The sequence below is a fragment of the Periplaneta americana genome, chromosome 4, assembly GCF_040183065.1.
Source record: "Periplaneta americana isolate PAMFEO1 chromosome 4, P.americana_PAMFEO1_priV1, whole genome shotgun sequence".
NCBI classification, from domain to species: domain Eukaryota; kingdom Metazoa; phylum Arthropoda; class Insecta; order Blattodea; family Blattidae; genus Periplaneta; species Periplaneta americana.
In genome coordinates this window covers 119,978,468-119,995,082 of record NC_091120.1, presented here as the reverse complement: position 1 = coordinate 119,995,082, position 16,615 = coordinate 119,978,468, and the positions used below count along the sequence as shown (strand labels likewise).

Below are 16,615 nucleotides of genomic sequence, written 5' to 3'. Positions count from 1 at the left end.
AAGTCTTAGGGTCTGAGTTATTGAAACGACACGAAAGCTTTCCTTTCTGTGCGGAGTGTCGATCAAGTCATGAAGGTGCAATGTCGATTTAACTACACGATTTATGAATATATTTATCTATTATTTACGTGATATTACCATATTTTTTGCAGTTTTTGAAGTGAATTTCGGAACAATGCTAGTAACAAACCAAATAGCCTGAATTTAAGTAATTCAGTATTCGTTATCTTGTGTATCAGTGCTCTGGTCTCCGGATATGCGAAGTGTTTTACATCTGAGACTTGGGAATATTCAATCGTCTCATTCTTTTCTAGGGAAACTGTACATGTTTCTAAATACAACTGTTGCATTACATACTAGTCGTTCGTGGCTCTTCCAGTCAGCTTCCTGTTCAAAAACACAGCTGTTACATTACATATTAGTAGTACTGTACCTGTTATACAAAATACTTGCAGTTCCAAATTACTTGCTGTTACAAAATACTCGATGTTATGGAACTACATTATGACAACCGTTGCTTACGAGTCTCGTAACCAACGATGACAACACCTGTTTATTGAACGGAATATTTTTGGCACTGCAGTGTTGTTAATTTAGCTACTTTGTCACTAGATCTGGCTACTTTTAACAGTTTTCCGGGACAAAATAAATACCAACGTTTACTCCTTAACTGACGTCGTGCATAAATATAACGTAACTGGTAACATGGTGTCAATACTATCAGTGTGACTCCTGGACTTTTTCATAGCCTTCGACCTATACTTTTCCTTTTTTACCCAAATTTTTGCATAAACTACTTTGATTGAAGGGTTTTAACATAAATAAATTGTATTATAAGCTTCACAGAACGACAGAACTGAATTAAGGGACTTGACTCTGGAGGAGCTTCGTGCATTCCTGGTTTGTTTTATTTTGGTGCAGTTTCCAAATTAAATAATATATACAATATAAAGATTAATTTTCTGATCCTACAGAGTTGAACTGTTATGGTAACAACGTGGAGTTAGGCCACAAAGGGAAAAACACTGGAAGAGAGGGATTCGGTCCGGTGCTGTGGATCGAACTTCGGCGTATATAATATATGGTGGTACTGTTATTTCGGAACTGTTATTTGGAACCTAGTATTTTCATGGACCTGGAACAGTTGAAACTGTTACGAGAAAATAACAACTTTTCCCATCTCTAATGATTAAATATTGGGTAGTCATAAGTTCGTACCAAACGGAATGCCGTCATGCGCAGAGGAGTGTTATATTATATTAGAATTCATCCCAGCGTCCTATTTGGAGGACACCCAGATTTGCATTGTTGTCAGAGTCAGCTAGCATTGTTGATGATAACGATCATATATCAGATTGAAACACCAAACTATCTGCTATATATATATATATATATATATATATATTTGTTACAGTCAGAACGCGAAATCTGTCAAAACCCGAAGCTTCTAGGAAATTTTAGTTCTGACAAAGCTCTTTAGGAAATTCCCGTTTTCACTTATGTAATTCAGTTAAATCTAGAAATAACTATGACTTTTTAGGAAACTCTAGTTTTGACTAAAACAATTCTATAAGATCTAGAAATAACTGATTGTTATTAGTAAAAATCCGTTGTAATTATAATTGGTGGAGTAAAAAAACTAGATTTTCAACAGGTGAACTTGTGAAATATTATTACCTGCCGAGGAAATATTCGATGTTATTGAAAGTGCACATGTAGCTACAGGACGTGGAACTAGAGACAGGCTGAAAATGAAAACATGAAGAAAATGTTTCAGTATGACCTTCAAATGATAAACCTTTTTTTATCGACAAGCGAAACTTGCCAACAAAAAAAAAAAGTAAAAAGAAGAAAGGCATTGTCCTAAGCCCATTCTGCACTCTGAAATGAATAGCCGCTGCCAGGTAGACCTAATTGACATGCAGTCTCAAGCTGATGAAAGGTTTAAGTTCATTATGGTTTACCAGGACCAGCTTACTAAATCTGTTGTTACTGCGAGCGCTTCGTAGCAAAAGAGCTGAAGAGGTTGCCTTTCAACTAACTGATAATTTCTTGACATTTGGAGCACTCTGTATATTACACTCCGATAATGGGTTTGTAAATTCTGTTATAAACTAGTTATTACTGGCCAGAGTTAAAAATTGTTCATGGGAAACCACGTCACAGCCAAAGTCGGGGTTCAGTAGAAAGAGGTAAACAGGACGTAGAAAATATGTTAGCTTCATGGATGAAAGACAACAGTACCACCAATTGGTAAAATGGTCTTAGTTTTGTGCAATTTGTAAAAAAATACAGCCCTTCATTCGGGAATCAAAGTCACCATATTCGAAACTGAACCAAGAGTTAGGCTGACCACATCATCTTTGCCACCTTATGTTATTAGAAATGTGTATGAAGGGGATGAACTTTAAATAATAATTGGGCAGGTGTATGCAGAACAGGAAGAAAGAGAAGCACAAGAGGAAGAAGAAGAAGAAGAAGAAGAAGAAAGATGAATGCTAGATAGTACATCTTCAAAATTCTACCTAACCAGAAAGAAAGCCCAAGAAAATTTAAAGAAACAGGAGAAAATAATGAAGCTGATTTCCGATGCAACGCATCCTCAAGTTGGTATAGGAAGTTTCATCATAATATACATATTCCGGATGGCGATAGTCCCACTTGCAAAACATCATAGGAGTAGTGCTTGAGAGAACTGGCGAAGACTTGTGCAGAATTGGAACAAAGGATGGAATTTTGAGTAAACTATATTTGCAGGTAGGTTCACTGAATTTGAAAAACTGATAGTGTAGTTAATTTCATCAACACTCGGTACATAACACTTTCTTTTTTTCAGATCCGAATTTGATGTATGTCCTGAAATTTTCTTGTCACGAGAACAGTTGCCAGATGCAGAAATTTCACCGACGACTGTAGCAAAGAAAGAAGCCATTGGAATCGGACAAGGGTTCGTCCGCTGTGCTTGAAAAAAAAATGAGTTTCGAGGTGGTGCTTGTGTGTGAAAAAGAAAATTCTCTGTAACTCTAATGCATGTGTGCACCATTCTCGATTAAAATTTGACCATGGTTAAGTCGGCACTTGACCATCTTCAACGCTAATTTGCGGAGTATCAATCTTGATCAAAGTTAAATAAGCGAGTTGATGATGATCAAATTTGATCACGGGTGTGGGACCGATTACCTTGAATTGAACATGGTTAAGTCGAGAAAACCAAAATGGCGGCACGATTTGACGTGCTTGATGGAATTGAAGATGAAATGATGTATCTTGAACACGCAAATCACTGCGGAAATAACAGCATTGGTGTTATTGTAGAAAGAGTAAGTTTGTAGATGAATAATAAAAATGGTTTTTTCTCAAAATAGACTAATGTTTTATATATGTTTCTGCTTTGGAAGATCGGGACTTTACTTGAGGACAAAATATTATTTAGGCCTAATAATAATAAATTAGTTAGGCCGGTAATAATATAGCAAAACTGAATGACCATTTTGTAGAATGCGAGATTATCACTTATTATATATAGATTTGCCGTTTGAAACTATTAGGACCTACACGACGTTTTGGACAATTAGGCTATTTACGCTTGAATTAGGAAAAATTACATGGACACCTTTCTTTCCCTCTTACTCCAAAATTCCAACCTTGTGAACACAAAATAAATGGATAAATTTCAGAACAAGGATACCCTCCTTTCCCTCTTACTCCAAAATTCCAACCTTGTGCACACAAAATAAATTGGCACTAAAAACTTCCTTTTTGTATACATGATGATGCGTATTCGACATACGCAGACGAATTGCTTTTTTTTTTTTTTTTTTTTTTTTTTTTTTTTTTTTTTTTTAATTTTAAAATAATTGTTAGCGAGGTATCCGTATACTGAAATTTTCCCAAATAAATTATTGGAACTGAAATGTGTCTTTTCGTAAGCAATATGATGAGCATTCGACAAACACATACAAATCTGCTCTTTTTAGTAGCCTATTTCAAGACAATTGTCAGTGTGGTATCCGTATTCTGAAATTTTCCCAAATAAATTATTGGCACTGAAATGTGTCTTTTCGTATGCAAGATGATGAGCATTCGACAAACACATACAAATCTGCTCTTTTTAGTAGCCTATTTCAAGATAATTGTCAGTGAGTTATCCGTATACTGAAATTTTCCCAATTATTGTCGATAACATGAAATAACCACTGTATAAATTACGTTACAAATTATGTGGAATTATGTAAACACGTATAACTCATGTGAATTGTGAGGTTAAAACCAACCAGGTAGCCTGCTTTTCTCTTAGAGAACTTCCGTCAGTACTTTTATTCTGTAATATGAATGCATAATTGCTGACGAGTTCTAAAGGAATTCCCACTTCGAACTGTGAGAAGTTCGGTGCTCTTTTCTTTTTTTCTTCCATGATTGGTTGCGTTCAGCCGGGACAGCGCTGCGGTAGCGCTGAGATAGCGACAGCACTGAACGTCTTGCTGACCGACAGCGCTGGAATAGCGGCCGCCATTTTTCGTAGCAAATTTTTTTTCGCTGCAAGTCTGCTGCTAGCTAGCGAAAGTGGAGGGGGTAAACCTCAACCAATGGTGCAGGAGTAGACAGAACAATGGCGTGTTTGTTTGTAAACACAGCGGACATTTTGCAGTCTGGTCGTTCAGCCACTAACAGCTGCTGTAACTCAGCAAAAGTGAATCGCTACCCCAGCGCTGTCCCGGCTGAACGCAGCCATTATTAAAACTTGTTATTTGAAAACTGCGAAGATGTTTAAAAGCACTCCGACAAACAAAAACGAAGCGATAATTGACAGAGTGCGTTCGTTCGCTGTTTTATACGCGGTAACCTAGCGCTCGGATGATACTTCTCAAGCGAGCGTACCGTCAGCTGACGGTACTGAGTTGATCAAGGGAAAATGTCGGTACACCACATCTGTAACTTGATCATTGTCAAGAATTAACCATGTTTCCGTGATTGCTGATAAACGGGCTAGATGATCGAGAATGGTGCACACGGCCATAAATGTCACAATAGCATGTGTTTTCGCAATAAGTGACTTGTCACACAAAAAGATAATAATGAGTTCTGTAACATAATTATTTGTAATGCAACAACAAAAATAATAATGTTTAAGCATCCCGTAACATAATTATTTGTGTAATAAAACTATTTTGTGTTTCAACAATAACAACAACGACAATAGTAATAATAATGTTTGTGTGAAAGTACAAATTTCCTAAAGTCTTTTTAGTAATAAGTTATTTCTAGATGTAACTGAATTACGTAAGTGAAAATTAGAATTTCCTCGTGTTTTTGACCGATTTCGCGTTCTGAAATCGTTACAGCGGAGCTTTTTGCTAATAACACTCATTTATTTCCAGATCTAACTTAATTATATTAGTCAAAACTAGAATTTCCTAACGAGCCATAGTTATTCGTAAATGTAGGTCAATTACGTAACTGAGAACTAGAATTTCCCAAAGAGCTTTGTCAGAACTAGAATTTCCTAGAAACTTCAGGTTTTGACGGATTTCGCATTCTGACTGTAACATATTCACAAAACAATAATTACATTACCAAAATCTCTGATAATATTGGCAGTTATAGGTTATAATACGAAGTACAATTGCATAGAGTGAAGAAAAAATATAAAGTAAAATAAAATTGTAATAGAAACTAAGTTCAAAATATTAGGCTATGTTGTACATCAATACAGTTCAGTTTGTAACATGACACACACACAATTAAATAATTAGGATATTGTGAATGCTAAAAAAAGTAAATAAGCTACTGTTCTCTAAATAGGACACTGGGATATAATGGGAAGCTTACAGTGAAAGAAATACACATCTCAAGTAAAATCAGGTAAACTCAAGCGAATTCATACCGAGAACCTGCCCCTCCAAATCGATTCGTAAAAGAGCAATAAAATAATGTCCGTTTCTACAAGTGCTTCTAAAATGGTGGGCTACTTATACTAATATTGTTTTCACATAATGGGTCGTCACATTTGTAAAACAAAAGAGTGAAACACGAAATACGGCAATTTTTTTAATAAAATGTATAGAAAATGAATTATATTGTGCATCTCGAAAACCCGAACTGATGGAACATTTTGCTTGTTATATTTTAATTCAGGAGGTCGAAATTAGTAAGAATTTGTTAGTTTTATGTATGGCGCAAAATGACTGTTGACCAGTGTAATTAAATCGTAGTACAATGTTATTTACATTGATTTACAGTATATTTCATGCACTTTCTTAACATATTCATGCAATTTGAGTAACCTTTTGAGGGAAATTGTATTTAATATGTTCAATATTTCTTAATGCTTATAAAAGTTTTAATATTAATTTAATTTATTCAATATTATGTACTTTCTAAAAAATTATATTGATAATTAATTGATTAAATTGTATAAAAATCCTTTAAATTATATACGAAATAAAGAGTTTAGTGAAATAAAGCAAAAACCATTTGTACCATTAAGTACGAGAAAAATTCGTACCGGCACCGGGAATCGAACCCAGGACCTCTCAGCTGTGCGCGCTGAGTGCTCTCTAACCAACTGAGCTATGCCGGGACCCGATTCACGACGCCGGCCGAACTCCTCTCGTAGTATCGTGTTATATGGCCATAAAGTCATGTAATATGCGCTCCTGTACATATATGACGTGTATCGTCTCAAGTGCAGGCAGTAAGGCCGTAACACGATACTACGAGAGGAGTTCGGCCGGCGTCGTGAATCGGGTCCCGGCATAGCTCAGTTGGTTAGAGAGCACTCAGCGCGCACAGCTGAGAGGTCCTGGGTTCGATTCCCGGTGCCGGTACGAATTTTTCTCGTACTTAATGGTATAAAAACAAACTGACTAGTCATACTAGTCGAGCAAAATATAATGAGGTGGGCGAGACCTCATTCATATTTGATACAAAAACCATTTGACATTTACATTTCCCTAACCTCCTCAAAAAATTCTTATTTTCCTGTAAGTTCTGTAAATTCTTTCAAGAATAATATTGTCCGACTAAGTTTGAATTGTTTGAAACATCTATTTATCCTGTTTGATTCTAAAATTATATATTGTATTTTTACTCAGCACTTCTATTTCAAAATGCCGAAGTTGAAATAGTACTCATCATGTAAATTATATTACTGGGAGATATATTTTCAAAATGAATAAAATATTCTCATTGAGTTGAAGAATAGTTGCATTAATATTCTTTCCCTCTGCGCCCATTTCTTCTTTTGGAGGTGTTTATTGAATAGACTTACTACACAGAAATTCAGGTTTCGATTTCCGAAGCAAGACACTCTGAAATATTTTGTTGTTTTTCGTATTATTCTCAATATATCAATACTATAGTAGGCCTACTCTAAAAGTATTTTAATAAAGAGACTAGGAAGCTGTGGTAGCTTACGTAAAATAATTCAGTTAGATTAGGCTATTTTAAAACGAGAAATTTGTAGAAAAAACTGTGATTCTCTTGTATATATTTTCTCTACGATTACATTTCATTGATATTTTGACCATTTAAATCCGAAACACAAAATGCAGCATGTAGGCCTACTGTGCTAGAACAAAGAATCACGAAGTTCAATTTTCTTTGTATTTGATGAAGCGTGCAGCGTAAGATAATTGTACGAGTATTTTAGATCATCGACAATGTTCACGAGTATTTTTCGTCAATATTTTTTGTTGCAAATATTGATATTTATGGGCACACTGCAATGTCAGAATAACTTTGCTTAACTCTTTCTTTTACAAGTAAAATTACATTATAAAATGGTAATATTAGCAGAGAATTGCTATTTATAATAATACTTCTTTTCAGGTACTTACTCCACCATATTACAACATTATCATGAATACTTTAAGGAAGATGAAACATCACGTGCAAATGAAAACGGATCTCATAGAAGAGAAAACAGACTCGAAGATGTGCCCCAGAGTGTCCTTAGATCGCTAGTTATTGATTAAACATTGACATCTGCGATTTATATATAACTTCCTGAATACAGGAAATGCTATACTTTACCGTGATGATCTCGTCATATGAACAATTGAATACTGGTCATTAGGTCTACATAAAAAGGTCTAAGTATGTATTGTCTAATATTCAAGGTATGTGGACAAATTAGTCTAATAGAAAAATAATAATAATAATAATAATAATAATAATAATAATAATAATAATAATACTAATAATAATAATAATTTATTTTAGCTGGCATAGTTAAGGCCGAAAGGCCTACTCTTCCACTCAAAAAGCAAAAAGTAAACATACATATGTATGAACTTACAAAGAATTAAACAATTTGATTTAGATAAGAGTTACATGTATACAAGAGTTATTTGCGAATTTATTAAACAACAAAATACTATGAACTATTAATTAAACACCGAAACACAAACTATGTAGCAGAATTAAGCTAAAATACATAGAATGTTAACATGTTTCAAATAATGTTAGATAATAGAAAGAGATTATTATGAGACAATTTTGAAAATACAGCACTACCAGGATACATGTCTAAAGGAAGGAGTAACAATGTAGACAGTGATAGTTTAAGTCAGTATGATTGGAGTGAAATGCTAAGAAGGTTATCTTTTAAGCTGTTTTTTAAAGTGTTTATTATCTTGCAGCCCCTAATACTTTGTGACAAGGAATTCCATTGTCGTGAGGTGGATACTGTAAAAGATGATGAATAACGAGAATTGCTACTTATAATAATTTATGTCCCAATACTGGAAAAATCTACGCAAAAATGTCCAATATTTGATGTCTAGTGATTAAAATATCTGTATAATAAACTCTTTCCATGAAATGAAATAATAGATTAATATTGTTCTGTTTGTTCAATAAAATAATATGTATGAATACATGAAGTTGAAATTTTATTCGTCAATATCAACCACTTCTATTTCGTCAATCTACTGTTTTAGATTGTAACTTAAACCTCTTAGATATGTCAATATATCACTGTTTTTTTATATTTGCTAGTTAGCTACCATTAATTCCACTTCACGTAAATTTACTTTGTAAGATGTTTTGATTGGATTGCGTAATCTACTGTAGTGTGAACTGTCAATTGCTGTGCTATAGGGACAGGTAAGTAGCTAAAATCGGTGCCGTAACGTTACAAGAAGAAATCAAAGCCGTCTATACAGAGAAGTTTATGGAGTAAACATTCTAGGAAAAATATTTTCCTTTTATTTACTGATTTTTTGTGCATGTGCATGTTCTTTGGACTAGGAAAAATAAAATTTTTATTCGCTGATCAAACACATTAGGCCTACGCATCTTGTTCGGAATGCATTGCATAGCTATCTTTACTGATCTTCATTGTTTCTCTTTTCCTTCGGTTCGAAGTTCGATATAGCACTATCACTATTGCTGGAACAGTTTGCTTACTTGTATTCTAGAGTTTAGAACAACTTTATCTGTTTATTCCTTTATACTATGCATTAGAGATGGGGTAAAACGTGATTTTTCACTCACCGGTGAAGCAGTGGCAGCTCATTTTCGATCACGGTGATTTTAATCAGTGATCTAGTTATTAGAGGTGATTTCCAGTTGCCAGTGATGACGACGAGAGACCAGCGCTATAGAGCGGTCTTGGATCAGCTGATCACTAGTAGAGCAGTTATCTAGTGAGTGGGAGCGATTGGGAGTGATTTCTCACTACGAAGTGCGAGCAATCAACTGTTTTGAATTACTGGTGAATGTGAGTACGATCGTTAATATAATGAAAGGAATAAGATATTATGGATGCATTGACAATTGCGACGGTTGATCTGCGCTGCACGTTGGTTGGGCCATTTGCGACGGTCAGTGCGTGTGTGTTGGTCCACGTGGGCGCCAATCACGATGGTTCCTCTCTCCTTCCTCTGCCGCGTCGCCGACAAAGTCAGGATCGATTAGCTCAGCCGGGACGCCGATACACGCTGCTGTCCCACGGTGGAGATGATCTCTTTTCAGGGACACTGTGTTTTTTGTGGGTGAAGGATTTTAATGTGATTTTTGTCGATCACATGAACACAATGAGAAAAAAAACCAAGGAGTAAGGTTCCACTAATCTGGTTTATTATGATCACGTCCATACGTGAGTATGAGAGACGGAATACTGGCTGTTGTCTTCTCTATAATCTCGGCAACGTTTTTCTTTTATCTAACGCCTGTTAAATCACCACTACTATTTTACCGAGTAAGTCACCAACTCAAAAACACGAAGTCTCCACTTTACCACTTCGATCGGCTCAATGACTGGGAATTGTATGAGCGCCCGATCGGCTCACTGGCCGGTAATTGTATGAGCGCATCTTGGGTCACCAAACGTTTAAATACCTGCTGTGGTGACGCGCTCTGATGACGCTACCTTTGTTTAGGCTAGCTAAAGCCATCGCGCGCGTTCCTCGACAAGGAAAACCCACGCTAGAGTTCATCAGCCTTGCGCGCGTCTTCGACGGTTGAGTGCCCACACACTTAGGCTTAATGTACTTGCCGCCTGCATGTCTGTGAGTAACAAAACACCTATTATAGCTTCGCCGCTCACAAGCGCTTGGGTACGAATACTTTAAGAAACGGAGAAATATCCGAGATGAAGCTATACTGTATTTTATATAAAAGAAATATCTCTTCCTATTCTAGACCACCCGACTACAGCTTCACAATGCAGAGAAAAAACGGGACTAACTCAGAAGAAATATATTATGGTGAAATCAGACACATTAGTTGAGATTATTTGCGGAATTTAAAAATAAGAATATTTAACTTAAATACCGGTATTACATAATTTTCATTTGACTGCATATAATAAAGGTAATAAACTGGTAAGTGTGGTTGAACAAATTTATATTTGTAGGCCAGCATTGTTACATTAATCTTAATAATTCTAGCCTCTCCCTTCTTTTTATTCACACATTCCACAATTATAGTATGGTTAAACTACCATAATATACGGTAAATATTAGTGATAATTCTCCAGGAAATCTACATCTAAGAAGGCAAAATGTTCTTTAGCTTAACTGCCTTGTGATATAGGCCTGTATATAATGGTAAACGAGTGGCTTTAGTTTGCATGTACAAATACGTTCAAAATATATTCTAATGCACTGCTGTAGTCACCCTTCTTTTGGTTATTTAACGACGCTGTATCAACTACCTGGTTAAATAGTGTCGTTGGAATCGATGATGAGATGGTATTTGGCGAGATGAGGTCGAGGATTCTCCATAGGTTACCTGACATTCGCCTTACTGCTGAAAAAATCTGGGAACCAGTCCAAGAGGGAATCGAACCCATACCCGAGCGTAACTCCGGACCAGCAAGCAAAAGCGCTACCGTCTGAGCTACGCTGGTGGCCACTTTCTTGTTACTAGGCCTAATTATTTTTTTCTTGAATGAAAAAAAATCCGATTTTTTAATTGCTTTCACCAAGCTGACTAGTGAAATTTTTGCCTCACTGGTGAGCCTCTCTAATTCGATAATTACCAACATAACATGAGAGAGGTCCAGGACGAATTAATAGAGAAATGATCATTTCCAGTGGCGGCTCGTGAACTTGTGGATTGGGGGAACTGCAGTAAATTTTGGTACATACAAATTTCACTTCTTGATATCATTAATAATAAGTATAGGACAAAAATAAATGCAATACATATCGAAAAACTAAAACTTCCTGACTTAGTTGGGAGATGCCTGTGGCATCATTTGCCATAATCACTAAAAAAAAAGCTAATACCATCGATTTCAGTCTGAATTTCAGCTCGGCAGACACTCAACATGCAATCTATCAGTTCATTCTGAATTGTTTTAGAATTACCTTTAAACAGTAGCAAGTTCCAAATGATCTTTGAAAAGCTCATTTAGATTACTCACGAAATGTAGCAACCCACGAAATACACCAGGGTTCTTCCAATTGTTTTTTCATCATGTTCCCTAAGGGGAAGTTCATATTGGCCACAAAATTTGATACAATCAATATTTTTTAAAATAATTTCACGATTTTTTCTCACTTCTTGATTATGCTTGAGAATGTTTGTTCTGTTCCCTTACATAATTGCGCAGCAATATTAGTTTTGCCTAACATAGCCAATCAAACAACATTTTTCAGGTGAGATTGCGAAGATTCGTGCTTTTCAATTTTTAGGGGCAAATGTCCTAAATCTGTCACACCAATCCTAGTCCATGCAGTATCACCACCGAAAAGGAGGCAAGCAAAACAAAATACTGAATTTTTTTTGTTCACATCCATGTAACCACAAATGCTTAGCGTAAATTTCATTGTTGCACCTCCTTATATACATGCACTATTTCGGCTGGATGAAGCTTGAGTAAGATTTAAGTCGGGTAACGGACGACCCTTTAATTTCACTTCATTACATCAATCTTCTCCGCAAAGGAAAGTTGAGAAAAATTAAATTAATATTCTGTAATATCACACACACTCATGCTTGCACATTTGCACTGGTTAAGTTACGGGACTAGGGTTTTCTGCTACAAATGTAGCTGCCGTAATTGTCGCAAAATGGGTGGCCACACGGGCGCTACAATTACTGCTAGTTTCTGCATTAAATGTCGCTACGTGTGGCCACATGACATGCCATACGTAGCTAGTTCTTTTGCGTTTTGCAGCACTCAGCAATAGTGTAGTGGAAGCTTTCTTCTGAGATGGAGTATGAAGCCAAGGTCGGTTTGTGTGTCTGTAGTTAGTGTACATTATTACGGTCACACACAATTGTAATGCGCATGAGAAGAAAATTTATAGCAGTGCCATAAATTTAACTTTTATTCCTGCGTCGATTTTACAACAGGCGATATTGTTCGTCAGTAACAATCGGAAGTAAGGTGTGGATGAAGGGTTTGCTGAAAGCCTGTATGAAGATCTAATTTCTCGTGGTTCTGTAGAAGGGTCATTGGAATTGTACGACAGATTAGACATGCTCTTCCCTTGTCAATACAAGGATTTTTTGAAGCATCTCAAAGTAAAAAGGAGTTTTAAACATAACCCAAAACACAATCAAAGAGGTAATCTCTTTGTAACATATTTGAGAGATCTGTCCTGCAAAAGATTTGTGTTTTTTTTTAACCAAATGAAGTCGCTACGAAGGGTTTACTGGGACGCTATTGTATTGATTTTTTAATTGAAGGAAACCTTTGGTCGAAAATGAAATAAAAAAAATGTGTACTCTCAAAGAACGGTATTTTGAAAAGAATATAAGTAAACACATCTATCATAAAATTTATATTTTCTTGGTTTGCAGAATTCTTATTGGACGTTGCGGCAATTTAAACTTGACCCTTATATCCCGAAATACAACTCAAAGTGGAAATGTCTTTATAACACAATAATAAATAAACATGGACAATAATATTTATAAACAATACTGATTTGTGAGGTCTGTCCTGCAAAAGAATTGTACGTTTTTTTACCAAACAAATTTACTGTGAAGGGTTTGCTAGAACGCATTTGTATACATTTTATTATTGAAGAATTCTTTAGGTCGAAATTTAAAGAATAAAAATGTATGTACTTTTTAAAGAAAGATATTTTGAAGAGAGTTAAAAAATAGGGCAACTTAGCTGGACTATACATAAGCGAAGCAACATTTATTGGCACCGTATTGTTAGTAACAAAATATGTTATATATTGAAACTGAAAGGTGAATCTTAGGGTATGTTACATTCTCATGTCTCATAAAGTGTTTGACAAACAAAAGATATTCTAACGCTATAAGATAAGTGGGGTGGTACAAATTGCGATATCTTATAGCTAATTCGAGAGACAAATTTCACTGCACTCATCAATGTCACTTGTTTTATTTTTGAATACATTAGGCCTCAATAAAATGCCAAGGTGTTGTATGCCTGGCTGCAAATTCAATTACCAGAAGAGAAATTAGTGGCGATATTTACTTTCGCTTCTGGTGAAGTAACAAAAAATAGGAGTAAGGTTAAGAAAATAGTATTTAAAATTAGCTTACCCGTACGCATTTGTATTGTTACGTATTTGTAAATTTACATTGCACTAAATTATTGTAATTATCTACTGTAAAATGAATAACTTTGATTTGTTATTTCATTGTTTTTAAAGTCTTAATCTGTGTGTCCTTTACATGACATTTGATATTCGCTTTCTATCTCATTCCTGAAAAATTAAAGCATGGCCATTCATTTTACACGGTTGTTTATACTTTTATTATTTTTATTTTTTGTTTTCTTTTGCATGATATGTATTCTTTATTTATTGTCAGTTAGTAGATAAAAGTCTTTTGACTTCTATATTCTTTGGCTCGCTGAGTCTCCTCTGGGAATTACTAAAGCGCAAATAAATATTAATATACATTTAGGGTGCTATTCATAGACATTTCGCTCGCCCACGCTACGAGCGTGCTAGACTAGCCCCGGCTATCGACAGGTTACTTGTACAGGATTCATATCATATCACATCGCTAACACTGAATTATGAATACGAAAAACATTAGTTCGAAGTTTTAAAATATGGATTTCATAATAAGAAATTCCCAGTAACTAACAAAAATGTTAATTCGTTTAAGGTCGAAAATTATTGGTCACGAATAGGCCTGACATGTCAGACGTTTGCCCCTAAGTTTTATTTTATTATTACTATAATTATTCGTTGTTTCAAAAATTATTTTTTCCTAATAAAGGATTATTATTACGTGCGGGTAGTCTACTGAGAGGGATTATTTGTAGAATATCTTTAAAGCATATTTAAATAACTTGAAAGTTTTCGTTGAATGAAGAGACACACGAATAGGCCTATCACTTTATTAATGAGTTTATCGGTGATCATTGCTTGCTATTTTTGTCTACTATTACTATTATTATTATTACTATTATTATTATTAAAATTATTATTATTATTATTATTATTATTATTATTATTATTATTATTATTATTGTAAAATTAAGAAATGTATATAAAAAGTTTATACAGGTATTTCTACGTATGATTTAAAAACTACAAAATGCCAGATTGTGCCGTATTCGGATGCAACAATTATGCGAAGAAAACCAAAGGCAGAGAAGTCAAATACTTCCAGGGTACAAGAAATGATGACCTGGCTACAATATTTAAATGAAATGACAAACATACTGACACACCGCAAATCGCAGCGACATTTGTAGCTGCACGTGTAGCCACCCATGTCCCTACGTGTGGCCACCCAACAGCAGTAAATGTCGCAGAAAAAAAAGGCCCGGACCCATTCGAGTTGCGACACGACCTTGGGATGCGCCAAACTTGCTACATTTACTACTCCGTGTGGCAACTTAAATTTTACTCAATGCAGTCTGTAATTCTAGCTACATATGTTGCAAGTTTTCTGCTACAAATTGCCGTAATTGTCGCAAAATGGGTGGCCACACGGGCGCTACAATTATTGCTAGTATCTGCGTTAAATGTCGCTACGTGTGGCCACATGACATGCCATACGTAGCGACATTTGTAGCTAGATCTTTTGCGTTTGGCAGCACTCAGCAGTAGTATAGTGGAAGCTTTCTTCCGAGATGGAGTATGAAGCCAAGGTCGGTTTGTGTGTGTTGTTAGTGTACATTATTACGCTCACACACAATTGTAATGCGCATGAGAAGAAAATGTATAGCAGTGCCATAAAGTTAACTTTTATTCCTGCGTCGATTTTACAACAGGCAATATTGTTCGTCAGTAACAATCGGAAGTACGGTGTGGGTAAAGGGTTTGCTGAAAGGCTGTATGAAGACCTAATTTCTCGTGGTTCTGTAGAAGGGTCATTGGAATTGTACGACAGATTAGACATGCTCTTCCCTTGTCAATACACGAATTTCTGAAGCAGCTCCAAGTAAAAAGGAGTTTTAAAAATGACCCAAAACACAACTCAAAGATGCAATCTGTTTGTAACATATTTGAGAGATCTGTAAATGAATTGTGGTTTTTTTACCAAATGAAGTCGCTGTGAAGGGTTTACTGGAACGCTATTGTATACATTTTTTAATTGAAGGAAACCTTTGGTCGAAAATGAAATAAAAAAATGTGTACTCTCAAAGAACGGTATTTTGAAATGAGCATAAGTAAACACATCTATCATAAAAGTTCTCTTTTTCTTGGTTTTGCAGAATTCTTATTGGGCGTTGTGGCAATTTAATCTTGACACTTACTTTCCAAAATACAACTCAAAGTTGAAATGACTATAACACAATAATATTTATAAACAATCCTGATTTGTGAGGTCTGTACTGCAAAAGAATTGTACGTTTTTTTACCAAACAAAATTGCATGAAAGGTTTGCTAGAACGCTTTTGTATACATTTTAGTATTGAAGAATTCTTTAGGTCGAAGTTGAAAGAAGAAAAATGTATGTACTTTTTAAAGAAAAATATTTTGAAGAGAGTTAAAAAATAGGGCAACTTAGCTGGACTATACTTAAGCGAAGCAATATTTATTGGCATCGTATTGTTAGTAATAAAATATGTCATATATATTGGCATAGCATTCTTATAAATCTGTCATGATAATAATTTCCCAACTAAAAGTGAATCACCCTCTCTACTTTACTCCGTCATAAACAGAAGTTGATTCCGTTATGATTACATATACACACTGAGAATTTCAACCAT

At 35.2% G+C, this 16,615-nt stretch overlaps 1 protein-coding gene across 4 annotated transcripts in view; it reads left to right on the top strand.

Moving 5' to 3' along the window:
* Positions 1-8,885, top strand: part of LOC138698155 (alpha-tocopherol transfer protein-like) — a 171,753-nt gene extending 162,868 nt beyond the window's left edge. For all 4 annotated transcript variants that reach the window (XM_069823899.1, XM_069823897.1, XM_069823898.1 and 1 more), the window contains one exon: positions 7,831-8,885. In XM_069823899.1, the coding sequence (XP_069680000.1) occupies positions 7,831-7,976 (146 nt within the window). In that variant the 3' untranslated portion in view covers positions 7,977-8,885. The remainder of the gene's footprint in view (positions 1-7,830) is intronic.
* Positions 8,886-16,615: the final 7,730 nt, after the last annotated feature.